This window comes from Aquarana catesbeiana, linkage group LG04 (genome assembly GCF_042186555.1).
Source record: "Aquarana catesbeiana isolate 2022-GZ linkage group LG04, ASM4218655v1, whole genome shotgun sequence".
Classification (NCBI taxonomy): domain Eukaryota; kingdom Metazoa; phylum Chordata; class Amphibia; order Anura; family Ranidae; genus Aquarana; species Aquarana catesbeiana.
The window spans coordinates 555,969,879-555,984,176 of NC_133327.1; the positions used below are offsets into that span (position 1 = coordinate 555,969,879).

At 49.3% G+C, this 14,298-nt stretch overlaps 1 protein-coding gene across 2 annotated transcripts in view; it reads left to right on the forward strand.

Moving 5' to 3' along the window:
- Nucleotides 1-487: 487 nt before the first annotated feature.
- Nucleotides 488-14,298, forward strand: part of ENTPD6 (ectonucleoside triphosphate diphosphohydrolase 6) — a 97,724-nt gene continuing 83,913 nt past the window's right edge. For both annotated transcript variants that reach the window (XM_073627980.1, XM_073627981.1), the window contains exon 1: nt 488-629. In XM_073627980.1, coding sequence (XP_073484081.1) covers nt 622-629 — 8 coding nt within the window. In that variant the 5' untranslated portion in view covers nt 488-621. The remainder of the gene's footprint in view (nt 630-14,298) is intronic.

Genomic DNA, 14,298 nt, shown 5'->3' on the forward strand with positions numbered 1-14,298 from the left:
TTTATCACTACTATTCCTTTATATTGGCTTTTGAAATGTACAAATGCAGCAATTTAGAAATCAGATGAAAGGTTTAGCACTGGGAAATGCTTTTTAATAGATTAAAAGTGCATTTTATATACATCTATATAAATCAGACCAAAATGAGGGACAAATGAGGAGTAAAGAGGGACAGAGGGACATTACTCCAAATCAGGGACAGTAGGGAGCTATGGTAAATACAGGCGTACGAATACTTTGGCAATATAGTGTATCACCGCTCCCCAATACACCCCTCCTCTCCCTGTACACATATCACAGCTCCTCTCACATTGCTCTACACACAAGTGCTTCTCTTTCCCTGCTTTTATCTTTTGCATGCCTGACACAATTGCATGATAACGTCACCACATTCGTTCCTATACTGATTAAAAACCAGTGGCACATCGAAAGCAGCAGCTTTCCCGGTTTAAAGATGGCCGCTGTGGGCACTCGCTCTGATGATGTCAGTAGCTGTAGACGCGTCAGAGGAGTGGAATGGGAGCCCCTCCCAGGGATAAAAGGTGATCGGGGAGTGATGTGGAGGTATGCGGTAGTGCCGGTTGAGTCGGGCAGTTCGCTGGAAGTGAATGGCTGTTTACTATGCACAGGTAAGTGGCCGTGTATAATACTCCCGGAGTGGGTGTTCTTCCTGGCCGGGGACACCTGATACACCGTAATAGTGGAGCCGGGGGGACTGATAGTGATCAGAGATGTGACCCCAAATGACTTGTATTGTAATCTACCATTCCCTGGAGGAGGGCTGTCCTCTGATCAGTGCACTACACCAGAGACCATGGAGGACTGTGCTCCTTTATTACTGTGTGCTGGGAAGAGTACTCTTCATATCTATATCTTCAGATCCTTCAATCATTTCTTTTACTTAAAGTGGAGTTCCACCCAAAAATGGAACGTCCACTGATCCGGTCCCCCACCTCCGGTGTCACATTTGTCACCTTTTCAGGGGGAGGGGGGAGCAGATAACTGTCTAATACAGGTATTTGCTCCCACTGCCAGCGATAGATCGCCGCAAAATCTGCGGCAATCTACGCCATGTCCGGCCCCTCCTCCATTCCCCCCCTCCCCCGCGCGTTGTCTTCCGGGAGACCCACGTTTACCAGAAGACAGCATGGACCAGTCAGGATGCGCAGCGTGACTCGCGCATGCGCAGTTGGGTACCAGGTTGTAAAGCCGCAAGGACTGAAGTCCGCTCTCTGCTGATGTCACCAATATCAGTTCAGGGAAAGTGTCATCCCGACTCTGGGATGCCTGGACTGATTAGCCCTCTTGGCTGCTGCCCGCCCATCCATAGCTCAGCACTCCAGTGAGCAAAGCAGGAGAGCTGCTGATTGATAGTCAGCCACTCTCTTCTCGGGGAGCTGAGAGAACTGAGCCACCGGCGATGTTTGATCGCTCAGTTCTCAGTGCAGAGATGCCGGGGGACAGATGCGGCATCCACCTAGGTGAGTATAAAACTGCAATAACCCCCAAACCTATACTTCTTTTAATCACCACTGGGTTTTTATTTTTTTCCTAAATAAACAAAAAAAGACTGAAAATCTTTGGAAAAAAGTTTTTTTTTCTTCATTTCTGTTTATAAAATTTTGCAAATAAATAATTGTCCTTCATAAATTTAGGCCAAAGTGTACCCTGCTACATTTCTTTGGTGAAAATAACACAAATCAGTGTATATTATTTAGTCTGTAGGAAAGTTATAGCATCTACAAACTATGGTATATATCTGAAAATTGATCAATCCTGATGTACTGACGACCTATCTCATTTCCTGAGGCCCTAAAATGCCAGGACAAATATCCCCCAAATGACCTGCTTTTGGAAAGTAGACAGTCTAAGGTATTTAGTAAGAGGCGTTGTAGTTTTTTGTCATAAGTTTTTTTGAAAATGAAGATATTAAACATTTTCATTATTATTTATTTTTTACCGCTTGCCGGCCGTCAAATGACGGCCAGGTGGCGCGGCTCTTGTTCTGGGCGGGCATCATATGACGTCCGTCCATTTAAACAGGGAATGCGCGTGATCGTGTGTGCGCAGCCCTGTATCTTTCACAGAGACACCGCTCGCCACTGACTGGGATGAACAGCCATTGGGCATGGCTGTTTACCATGTGATCAGCCGTGATGAAGTCACGGCCGATCACAGATGGTACCGCCCCATTTTGCATGGCACATGCACGCGATCACGTCGAAGACAGCTTGTTCCCTGGAACACTGCTCGTCACCAACGCTGGTAAACAGCCATTGGCCGGCAGCTGTTTACCACGTGATCGGCTGTGATCCTTTCACAGCCGATCACTAAATGTAAACATAGAACAGTAACAAGATGTTACCGGGTTCTCCTCCTCACACACCAATCGTGTGTGAGAAGGAGATTGCGGTAACATCTCGTTACCGCACAGTGTACACCAACTCACTGATTGCCCCCCCCCCCCCCCCAATAAAGAGGACCTGTCACCAGCCATCAAAGTACCTGCCACAGTCCATCTGAGTACCTGTCATAGTTCATATAAGTACCTAGTACCTGTCATCGCCCTTCAGAGTACCCAAATACCAGTCACCAGGCCATCAGAGTACCCGTTACCCGAGTACCTGTCTGCAGCTCATTAAGTTACCCGAGTACCTATCTGCAGCCCATCGCCATACTTGGGAAGAGTAGCAGAATGTAATTTGTTGTATGCATATGCTGTGTGTGAGAAATAACCTGATAATATGACAATTTTTTGTTAAAAAAATAAAAATCTTCATTTTGCAAAGAATTGTGGGAAAAAATTACAACTTTAAAAAGCTCACCATGCTACTTGCTTAATACCTTGGAATGTCTACTTTTCTAAAAATGGGTCATTTGGGGGGTATTTGTACTTTCCTGTCTTGTTAGCGTCTCAAGAAATGAGATTCACCTGATGTGATCAATTTTTAGTGATTGGCACCATAGTTTGAAGACTCTATAACTTTCACAAAGACCAAATAATATACATTAATTTGGGTTATTTTACCAAAGATATGTAGCAGTATAAATTTTGGCCAAAATTTATGGAAAGAAATTACTAATTAGCAACATTTTATGACCGAAACAAAGAAAAAGGCATTTTTTTTTCACAAAATTTACGGTCTTTTTTTAAAAATTTATAGCACAAAAAATATAAAAAACCCACTATTAAAAGTGATTAAATACCACCAAAAGAAAGCTCTATTTGTGTGAAAAAAGGACACACATTTCATATGGGTAGTGTTGCATGACTGAATAATTGTCATTCAAATTGTGAGAGTGCTGAAAGCTGAAAATTGGTCTGGGCAGGAAGGGGATGTAAGTGCCCTGTATTGAGGTGGTTAAATACTGTCACCAGTGCAGTACAGCAGCATCATATAACTGGTGTGCCGGTGATCAGGGCTACTTACTGTTGACAGTTTTTAAAAAAAAAAAAAAAAAAATGACTTTAACACACTGTGACCAGAGCAATATAATGTTACTTTTTTTTTTTAACACATTGTTTGCTTATAGCAGTGAAATGCATTGCTATAAGCAAGCATTTTACTGAATGAAACTGATTAATTCAGTCTGTTTTGTTGTGATTGGCCCAAAGTGCCCCCCATCGAATAGTGCCTGGTATGTACTGCGCATGCGCCTTACGGAACAGCACAACAGCTGATTTGCTGAGCTGCCATAACCAGGGTGCATGCGCACATCGTAGGAGGTATCTCCCAATGGGAGATACCATTTCACGGGCACAATTTAAATCTATACAAACAGCGGGGGAGACCGTAGTTGTCAGATTGGGCATCACTGCTGGTGCCTAGTGGCTGTGTTGAAGAGCTGGTTTTGTCGGTGTTTCATCCCGCCCTTTCACACAGGCAAAACCGGCCGTTCAACACAGCAAATCCGCCCTGCAACAGAGACAAAACCGGACCATCAGCACACTGTAAAGCCGCCCCACAACAGCGAGGCACAATGTGAGAACTTCGGTCTCCCCTGCTGTTTGTATAGGTTTAAATTGTGGCTGTGAAGTGGTATCTCCCATCGAGAGATGCCTCTTATGATGTGCGCTTGTGCCCTGGTCATGTCACTCCAGCTGATCTGCGGCTCCGTCCTGCGCGTGCACTATTCGATGGGGGGGCACTTCTCGAGAACACCGGCTCTCCTGGCATTTCCTCTTCAGCAAGTGCCTCTGTAGAAAGCTGCTTCCAATGCGTGCACTGAAAGTGTTTGTAAAGCCACGTTTTTTTTGTTTTTTTTTGTTTTGTTTTGTTTTTTCTGTTCCCTCTGTTAGATAACATTAAGCTCCCCAGTGTATGCGATTTTATAAAAATACCCTACTTAATACCTTATTAACAGAGGATGACAGGCACATAAACTAGAATGCACCGATACTAGTATCAGTGCCGATACCAAGCATTTGCATGAGTATCGGTACTAGTGCAAATGCTTCAATGCCTAACCTGTTGTATCAGACCGGGCATCCTCATGCTCAGAAGGGGGTCGGGCAGCCTCACAGGTGATTGGAGGGGGCAATTAAAAGCACCGATTTTTTTTTTTTTTTTTTTTTTTTTTTTTTTTTTTTCCCCCTGTATAGCTTTTCTTCCTTCTCCCTCTATCTCCTCCCTCTATCTCCTCCCTCTTTCCTTCCTTCCTCCCTCCTTCCTTCCTCCCTCCCCTCTTTCCTTCCTTCCTCCCTCCCCTCTTTCCTTCCTTCCTCCCTCCCCTCTTTCCTTCCTTCCTCCCTCCCGCCCTCTTTCCTTCCTTCCTCCCTCCCGCCCTCTTTCCTTCCTTCCTCCCTCCCGCCCTCTTTCCTTCCTTCCTCCCTCCCGCCCTCTTTCCTTCCTTCCTCCCTCCCGCCCTCTTTCCTTCCTTCCTCCCTCCCGCCCTCTTTCCTTCCTTCCTCCCTCCCGCCCTCTTTCCTTCCTTCCTCCCTCCCGCCCTCTTTCCTTCCTTCCTCCCTCCCGCCCTCTTTCCTTCCTTCCTCCCTCCCGCCCTCTTTCCTTCCTTCCTCCCTCCCGCCCTCTTTCCTTCCTTCCTCCCTCCCGCCCTCTTTCCTTCCTTCCTCCCTCCCGCCCTCTTTCCTTCCTTCCTCCCTCCCGCCCTCTTTCCTTCCTTCCGCCCGCCCTCTTTCCTTCCTTCCTTCCGCCCGCCCTCTTTCCTTCCTTCCTCCCTCCCCTCTTTCCTTCCTTCCTTCCTCCCTCCCGCCCTCTTTCCTTCCTTCCTTCCTCCCTCCCGCCCTCTTTCCTTCCTTCCTCCCTCCCGCCCTCTTTCCTTCCTTCCTCCCTCCCCTCTTTCCTTCCTTCCTTCCGCCCGCCCTCTTTCCTTCCTTCCTCCCTCCCTCCCTCCCCTCTTTCCTTCCTTCCTCCCTCCCTCCCTCCCCTCTTTCCTTCCTTCCTCCCTCCCTCCCTCCCTCCCCTCTTTCCTTCCTTCCTCCCTCCCTCCCTCCCTCCCCTCTTTCCTTCCTTCCTCCCTCCCTCCCTCCCCTCTTTCCTTCCTTCCTCCCTCCCTCCCTCCCCTCTTTCCTTCCTTCCTCCCTCCCTCCCTCCCCTCTTTCCTTCCTTCCTCCCTCCCTCCCTCCCCTCCCTCTTTCCTTCCTTCCTCCCTCCCTCCCCTCTTTCCTTCCTTCCTTCCTCCCGCCCTCTTTCCTTCCTTCCTTCCGCCCGCCCTCTTTCCTTCCTTCCTTCCGCCCGCCCTCTTTCCTTCCTTCCTTCCGCCCGCCCTCTTTCCTTCCTTCCTTCCGCCCGCCCTCTTTCCTTCCTTCCTCCCTCCCCTCTTTCCTTCCTTCCTTCCTTCCTCCCTCCCCTCTTTCCTTCCTTCCTCCCTCCCGCCCTCTTTCCTTCCTTCCTCCCTCCCGCCCTCTTTCCTTCCTTCCTCCCGCCCGCCCTCTTTCCTTCCTTCCTCCCGCCCGCCCTCTTTCCTTCCTTCCTTCCGCCCGCCCTCTTTCCTTCCTTCCTTCCGCCCGCCCTCTTTCCTTCCTTCCTTCCGCCCGCCCTCTTTCCTTCCTTCCTTCCTCCCGCCCTCTTTCCTTCCTTCCTTCCGCCCTCTTTCCTTCCTTCCTTCCGCCCTCTTTCCTTCCTTCCTTCCGCCCTCTTTCCTTCCTTCCTTCCTTCCTTCCTTCCTTCCTTCCTTCCTTCCTTCCTCCCGCCCTCTTTCCTTCCTTCCTTCCTGCCCTCTTTCCTTCCTTCCTCCCTCCCCTCTTTCCTTCCTTCCTCCCTCCCGCCCTCTTTCCTTCCTTCCTCCCGCCCGCCCTCTTTCCTTCCTTCCTCCCGCCCGCCCTCTTTCCTTCCTTCCTCCCGCCCGCCCTCTTTCCTTCCTTCCTCCCGCCCGCCCTCTTTCCTTCCTTCCTTCCTTCCTTCCGCCCGCCCTCTTTCCTTCCTTCCTTCCTTCCTTCCGCCCGCCCTCTTTCCTTCCTTCCTTCCTCCCGCCCTCTTTCCTTCCTTCCTTCCTCCCGCCCTCTTTCCTTCCTTCCTTCCTCCCGCCCTCTTTCCTTCCTTCCTTCCGCCCGCCCTCTTTCCTTCCTTCCTTCCGCCCTCTTTCCTTCCTTCCTTCCTTCCTTCCTTCCTTCCTTCCTTCCTTCCTCCCGCCCTCTTTCCTTCCTCCCGCCCTCTTTCCTTCCTTCCTTCCTTCCTTCCTCCCGCCCTCTTTCCTTCCTTCCTTCCGCCCGCCTTCCTTCCTTCCTTCCTTCCTCCCGCCCTCTTTCCTTCCTTCCTTCCGCCCGCCCTCTTTCCTTCCTTCCTTCCGCCCGCCCTCTTTCCTTCCTTCCTTCCTTCCTTCCTTCCTTCCTTCCTCTTTCCTTCCTTCCTTCCGCCCGCCCTCTTTCCTTCCTTCCTTCCTTCCTTCCTTCCTCCCTCCCGCCCTCTTTCCTTCCTTCCTTCCTCCCTCCCGCCCTCTTTCCTTCCTTCCTCCCTCCCGCCCTCTTTCTTCCTTCCTCCCTCCCGCCCTCTTTCCTTCCTTCCTCCCTCCCGCCCTCTTTCCTTCCTTCCTTCCTTCCTCCCTCCCCTCTTTCCTTCCTTCCTTCCGCCCGCCCTCTTTCCTTCCTTCCTTCCGCCCGCCCTCTTTCCTTCCTTCCTCCCTCCCCTCTTTCCTTCCTTCCTTCCTTCCTTCCTTCCTCCCTCCCGCCCTCTTTCCTTCCTTCCTCCCTCCCCTCTTTCCTTCCTTCCTCCCTCCCCTCTTTCCTTCCTTCCTCCCTCCCCTCTTTCCTTCCTTCCTCCCTCCCCCCCTCTTTCCTTCCTTCCTTCCTCCCGCCCTCTTTCCTTCCTTCCTTCCGCCCGCCCTCTTTCCTTCCTTCCTTCCTCCCGCCCTCTTTCCTTCCTTCCTCCCTCCCCTCTTTCCTTCCTTCCTTCCTTCCTCCCTCCCGCCCTCTTTCCTTCCTTCCTCCCTCCCCTCTTTCCTTCCTTCCTCCCTCCCGCCCTCTTTCCTTCCTTCCTCCCTCCCCTCTTTCCTTCCTTCCTCCCGCCCGCCCTCTTTCCTTCCTTCCTCCCGCCCGCCCTCTTTCCTTCCTTCCTCCCGCCCGCCCTCTTTCCTTCCTTCCTCCCGCCCGCCCTCTTTCCTTCCTTCCGCCCGCCCTCTTTCCTTCCTTCCTCCCGCCCGCCCTCTTTCCTTCCTTCCTTCCGCCCGCCCTCTTTCCTTCCTTCCTTCCTCCCGCCCTCTTTCCTTCCTTCCTTCCTTCCTTCCTTCCTTCCTTCCTTCCTTCCTTCCTTCCTTCCTTCCTCTTTCCTTCCTTCCTTCCTCCCGCCCTCTTTCCTTCCTTCCTTCCTCCCGCCCTCTTTCCTTCCTTCCTTCCGCCCGCCCTCTTTCCTTCCTTCCTTCCTTCCTTCCGCCCGCCCTCTTTCCTTCCTTCCTTCCTCCCGCCCTCTTTCCTTCCTTCCTTCCTTCCTTCCTTCCGCCCTCTTTCCTTCCTTCCTTCCGCCCGCCCTCTTTCCTTCCTTCCTTCCTTCCTTCCTCCCTCCCGCCCTCTTTCCTTCCTTCCTCCCTCCCGCCCTCTTTCCTTCCTTCCTCCCTCCCGCCCTCTTTCCTTCCTTCCTTCCTCCCTCCCCTCTTTCCTTCCTTCCTTCCGCCCGCCCTCTTTCCTTCCTTCCTTCCTCCCGCCCTCTTTCCTTCCTTCCTTCCTTCCTTCCTTCCTTCCTTCCTTCCTCCCTCCCGCCCTCTTTCCTTCCTTCCTTCCTTCCTTCCTTCTTTCCTTCCTCCCTCCCGCCCTCTTTCCTTCCTTCCTCCCTCCCCTCTTTCCTTCCTTCCTCCCTCCCCTCTTTCCTTCCTTCCTTCCTTCCTTCCTCCCTCCCGCCCTCTTTCCTTCCTTCCTCCCTCCCCTCTTTCCTTCCTTCCTTCCTTCCTCCCTCCCGCCCTCTTTCCTTCCTTCCTCCCGCCCGCCCTCTTTCCTTCCTTCCTCCCGCCCGCCCTCTTTCCTTCCTTCCTCCCGCCCGCCCTCTTTCCTTCCTTCCTCCCGCCCGCCCTCTTTCCTTCCTTCCTCCCGCCCGCCCTCTTTCCTTCCTTCCTTCCTCCCGCCCTCTTTCCTTCCTTCCTTCCTCCCGCCCTCTTTCCTTCCTTCCTTCCTCCCGCCCTCTTTCCTTCCTTCCTTCCTTCCTTCCTTCTTTCCTTCCTTCCTTCCGCCCGCCCTCTTTCCTTCCTTCCTTCCTTCCTTCCTTCCTTCCGCCCGCCCTCTTTCCTTCCTTCCTTCCGCCCGCCCTCTTTCCTTCCTTCCTTCCTTCCTTCCTCCCGCCCTCTTTCCTTCCTTCCTTCCTTCCTTCCTCCCGCCCTCTTTCCTTCCTTCCTTCCTTCCTTCCTTCCGCCCTCTTTCCTTCCTTCCTTCCTTCCTTCCGCCCTCTTTCCTTCCTTCCTTCCTTCCTCCCGCCCTCTTTCCTTCCTTCCTTCCTTCCTTCCTTCCTCCCGCCCTCTTTCCTTCCTTCCTTCCTTCCTTCCTTCCTTCCTCCCGCCCTCTTTCCTTCCTTCCTTCCTTCCTTCCTTCCTCCCGCCCTCTTTCCTTCCTTCCTTCCTTCCTTCCTTCCTCCCGCCCTCTTTCCTTCCTTCCTTCCTTCCTTCCTCCCGCCCTCTTTCCTTCCTTCCTTCCTTCCTTCCTCCCGCCCTCTTTCCTTCCTTCCTTCCTTCCTTCCTTCCTCCCGCCCTCTTTCCTTCCTTCCTTCCTTCCTTCCTTCCTTCCTTCCTCCCGCCCTCTTTCCTTCCTTCCTTCCTTCCTTCCTCCCGCCCTCTTTCCTTCCTTCCTTCCTTCCTTCCTTCCTTCCTTCCTTCCTTCCTCCCGCCCTCTTTCCTTCCTTCCTTCCTTCCTTCCTTCCTTCCTTCCTCCCGCCCTCTTTCCTTCCTTCCTTCCTTCCTTCCTCCCGCCCTCTTTCCTTCCTTCCTTCCTTCCTTCCTTCCTCCCGCCCTCTTTCCTTCCTTCCTTCCTTCCTTCCTCCCGCCCTCTTTCCTTCCTTCCTTCCTTCCTTCCTTCCTTCCTTCCTCCCGCCCTCTTTCCTTCCTTCCTTCCTTCCTTCCTTCCTTCCTTCCTCCCGCCCTCTTTCCTTCCTTCCTTCCCTCTACAGTCAGGATGGAAAGCGGACGAAGGAGTCCAGCTCCTTCCTTTTCTGAATGAATGGAGTCAGTGATCACGGATTTTGTCTATTCATACTGTGGCCGCGTTCGCAGTAAAGCAGCGATTGTTTTAGCGGCACTTTTTGACCGATAGCGCAGCGCCTTTAACCCCAAGAAGGGGTTAAAAACTCCTGTATTGCGGCGCTTCCAAAGTGCTTTTTAGGCAATGGGCAGGGTGTTTTGGGAGCGCTAAATACAGCACTCCCAACCCGCCCTAAAGATGCTGCTTGCAGGACTTTTAGGAACGTCCCGCAAGTGCACCATACAAGTGTGAAAAGTCACACTTGAATTTAAGGCTGGCGGTTTTCAGGTGCTTAGAAGAGGCCATTTCCAATGCTAAAGCGCCTGAAAACCGCCCCTGTGTGAAAGGGGTCTTGCTGAAACAACATAACCTGTGTTTACGATGCTTCAGTTTATGTCTCCATTCATTTTTAGTGCAGCTGAGGCTGCAAAGAAAGGTATTGGGGAATCTGTGTCCTTAGTCCCTTTCCCTGTCTCACCAACCCCCCCCCCCCCCAACAGGGCTGATTAAATAAAAAAAAAAAAATAAAAAAACACTGACACCATCCCCCCCCCCCCCCAAAAAAAAAAGCAAGCATAATAAGAGAGCCTCTGCTTTTGGGCACATTGCTGGATCAGGCTCGGGTAAGTATGGGGGGGAGCTGCACTCATATTTCTTTTTGTTTTTGTTTTAACCACTTCAGCCCCGGAAGGTTTTACCCCCTTCCTGACCAGAGCACTTTTTACAATTCGGCACTGCGTCGCTTTAACTGCTAATTGTGCGGTCATGCAATGCTGTACCCAAACGAAATTTGCGTCCTTTTCTTCCCACAAATAGAGCTTTCTTTTGATGGTATTTGATCACCTCTGCCGTTTTTATTTTTTGCGCTATAAACGGAAAAAGACCGAAAATTTTGAAAAAAAATGATATTTTCTACTTTTTGTTATAAAAAAAAATCCAATAAACTCAATTTTAGTCATACATTTAGGCCAAAATGTATTCGGCCACATGTCTTTGATAAAAAAAATGTCAATAAGCGTATATTTATTGGTTTGCGCAAAAGTTATAGCGTCTACAAACTAGAGTACATTTTCTGGAATTTGCACAGCTTTTAGTTTATGACTGCCTATGTCATTTCTTGAGGTGCTAAAATGGCAGGGCAGTACAAACCCCCCCCCCCCAAATGACCCCATTTTGGAAAGTAGACACCCCAAGGAAATTGCTGAGAGGCATGTTGAGCCCATTGAATATTTTTTTTGTCCCAAGTGATTGAATAATGACAAAAAAAAAAAAAAAATTTACAAAAAGTTGTCACTAAATGATATATTGCTCACACAGGCCATGGGCATATGTGGAATTGCACCCCAAAATACATTCAGCTGCTTCTCCTGAGTACGGGGATACCACATGTGTGGGACTTTTTGGCAGCCTAGCCGCGTACGGGGCCCCAAAAACCAAGCACCGCCTTCAGGATTTCTAAGGGCATAAATTTTTGATTTCACTCCTCGCTGCCTATCACAGTTTTGAAGGCCATAAAATGCCATGATGGCACAAACCCCCCCCAAATGACCCCATTTTGGAAAGTAGACACCCCAAGCTATTTGCTGAGAGGCATGGTGAGTATTTTGCAGCTCTCATTTGTTTTTGAAAATGAAGAAAGACCAGAAAAGTTTTTTTTTTTTTTTTTTTTTTTTTTTTTTCAATTTTCAAAACTTTGTGACAAAAAGTGAGGTCTGCAAAATACTCACTATACCTCTCAGCAAATAGCTTTGGGTGTCTACTTTCCAAAATGGGGTCATTTGGGGGGGTTTTGTGCCACCTGGGCATTCCATGGCCTCCGAAACTGTGATAGGCAGTGAATGGTGAATTCAAAAATTTATGCCCTTAGAAAGCCTGAAGGCGGTGATTGGTTTTCGGGGTCCCGTACGCGGCTAGGCTCCCAAAAAGTCTCACACATGTGGTATCCCCGTACTCAGGAGAAGCAACAGAATGTATTTTGGGGTGTAATTTCACATATTCCCATGGCATGTTTGAGCAATATATCGTTTAGTGACAACTTTGTGCAAAAAAAAAAAAAAATAAAAATTGTCTCTTTCCTGCAACTTGTGTCACAATATAAAATATTCCATGGACTCGACATGCCTCTCAGCAAATAGCTTGGGGTGTCTACTTTCCAAAATGGGGTCATTTGGGGGGGTTTTGAACTGTCCTGGCATTTTATGCACAACATTTAGAAGCTTATGTCACACATCACCCACTCTTCTAACCACTTGAAGACAAAGCCCTTTCTGACACTTTTTGATTACATGAAAAAATTATTTTTTTTTGCAAGAAAATTACTTTGAACCCCCAAACATTATATATTTTTTTAAAGCAAATGCCCTACAGATTAAAATGGTGGGTGTTTCATTTTTTTTTTTTTCACACAGTATTTGCGCAGCGATTTTTCAAACGCATTTTTTGTGGAAAAAACACACTTTTTTAAAATTTTAATGCACTAAAACACACTATATTGCCCAAATGTTTGATGAAATAAAAAAGATGATCTTAGGCCGAGTACATGGATACCAAACATGACATGCTTTAAAATTGCGCATAAACGTGCAGTGGCAACAAAATTAATACATTTTTAAAAGCCTTTACAGGTTACCACTTTAGATTTACAGAGGAGGTCTACTGCTAAAATTACTGCCCTCGATCTGACGTTTGCGGTGACACCTCACATGCATGGTGCAATTGCTGTTTACATTTGACGCCAGACCGACGCTTGCGTTCGCCTTAGCGCGAGAACAGGGGGGACAGGGGTGCTTTTTTTTTTTTTTTTTTTTTTTTTTTTTATTTATTTTTTTTTAATCATTTTTATTGTTATCTCAGGGAATGTAAATATCCCTTATGATAGCAATAGGTAGTGACAGGTACTCTTTTTTTGAAAAAAATGGGGTCTATTAGACCCTAGATCTCTCCTCTGCCCTCAAAGCATCTGACCACACCAAGATCGGTGTGAAAAAATGCTTCCCCAATTTCCCAATGGCGCGGTTTACATCCGGCGAAATCTAAGTCATAAAATGCTCGTAGCTTCCGGTTTCTTAGGCCATAGAGATGTTTGGAGCCACTCTGGTCTCTGATCAGCTCTATGGTCAGCTGGCTGAATCACCGGCTGCATTCTCAGGTTCCCTGTTGAGACAGGAGAGCCAGAGAAAAACACGGAAGATGGTGGGGGGGGGCATTCCCTCCCACTGCTTGTAAAAGCAGTCTAGAGGCTAATTAGCCGCTAGGATTGCTTTTACATGAAAGCCGACCGCTGGCTGAAAAGAATGATACCAAGATGATACCTAAACCTGCAGGCATCATTCTGGTATAACCACTCAAAGTCGTGAATGGCGTACCTGAAGACAAAAAAATGGTTAACAATAAAGCACAGTGAACAGTAAAGTATAAAAAATTGCATACCTGAAAAGCAAACGTGATAAAACATAATAACAATAAAACATTGCAGAATAGAATACAGTAAAAAAGAGCAGAACAGTAGAGCGAGAGAATAGAGAGAGAGAGAGAACAATAAAACGACAACTATTTATTTTTTTTTATTTTTGTTTGTGTGTTTTTTGTAACTAACTTTTATAACTGTAACCGGTTCCAGGTTTGGGTCTCTCAAAATGCGATGGCATCTTGGGAGACCCTGTGAAAGTGTGTCCTAGTCTGTGCAATGCTGTACCCTACGCTAATACTCAACTAGTGAATGGTAGCGTTCAAAACATTCACCAATGCAAAGACCAGGATTGTCAGGACAGGAGGGACAATAATAGCGGGTGTCACGCCTATATCCGCGCTTGCTGCAGACACGACATCTTTTTTGGGGGGGTTCGTTGGGTAGGGGTACTCGGAGGACATAAAGAAAATGCCTCTCATGCAGCCGACTGCTTTTGGTTGGGGATGTGAATGGGGGAAGTACGGGCGCTGCAGAAGTGGTGGGTTCCCAATTAGGACTGGCGAATGCAGCAGGAAGGGCATTATGGGCACGACGGGCCTGTGTTTGTCTTCTTGGTGGCAGCGCGACACTACTTGTGCTTGCCACCTCACCAGCTTGAACTGCACTTATGGGACTCGCCATGTCACCAAGTGTTACTGCAGTGCGGGTTTGACTACGACCGGGGTGTACTAGGCCGCTGGCGCTTGCCAGTTCACCAAAACGCTACAAAAAAAAAACTGTTAGCGATCGCAGGGATCAGGCCTGACTCTCCGAACGCTGCAGTTATGCGTTTAGTGTTTTGTAAGTGACAGTGATCGATCGATACTGCACTTGGGTGGGCTGGGCCGAGCCGGGCGGAGGGGCAAAATGCAGGTGCTAGCGGGTATCTGGGCTGATCTCGCTAACACTGCGTTTTTGGGAACCCTAAACTGCTGGGGACGCTAGTATAGATCTGATCGGATCAGATATTGATCCGTTCAGATACTATACCACTAAGGGAGGCGTATGCTGCGTGCGTGGGTGTTAGCGCTACTGGCGCTAATCTGACGCTGCTTGGGGCGACGCATATCACCGCCGGGCGATCGGGGGGCTAAACCTTTATTCGGTAATAAACGGCGGGTGCCCTGACACTATAAAAAATAAACAACCTAACCAGCGTCACCCGTAACGGTTATACAGTGATCTGTGGTGAAAGGGTTAACTAGGGGGCAATCAAGGGGTTAAAACCTTTATTAGA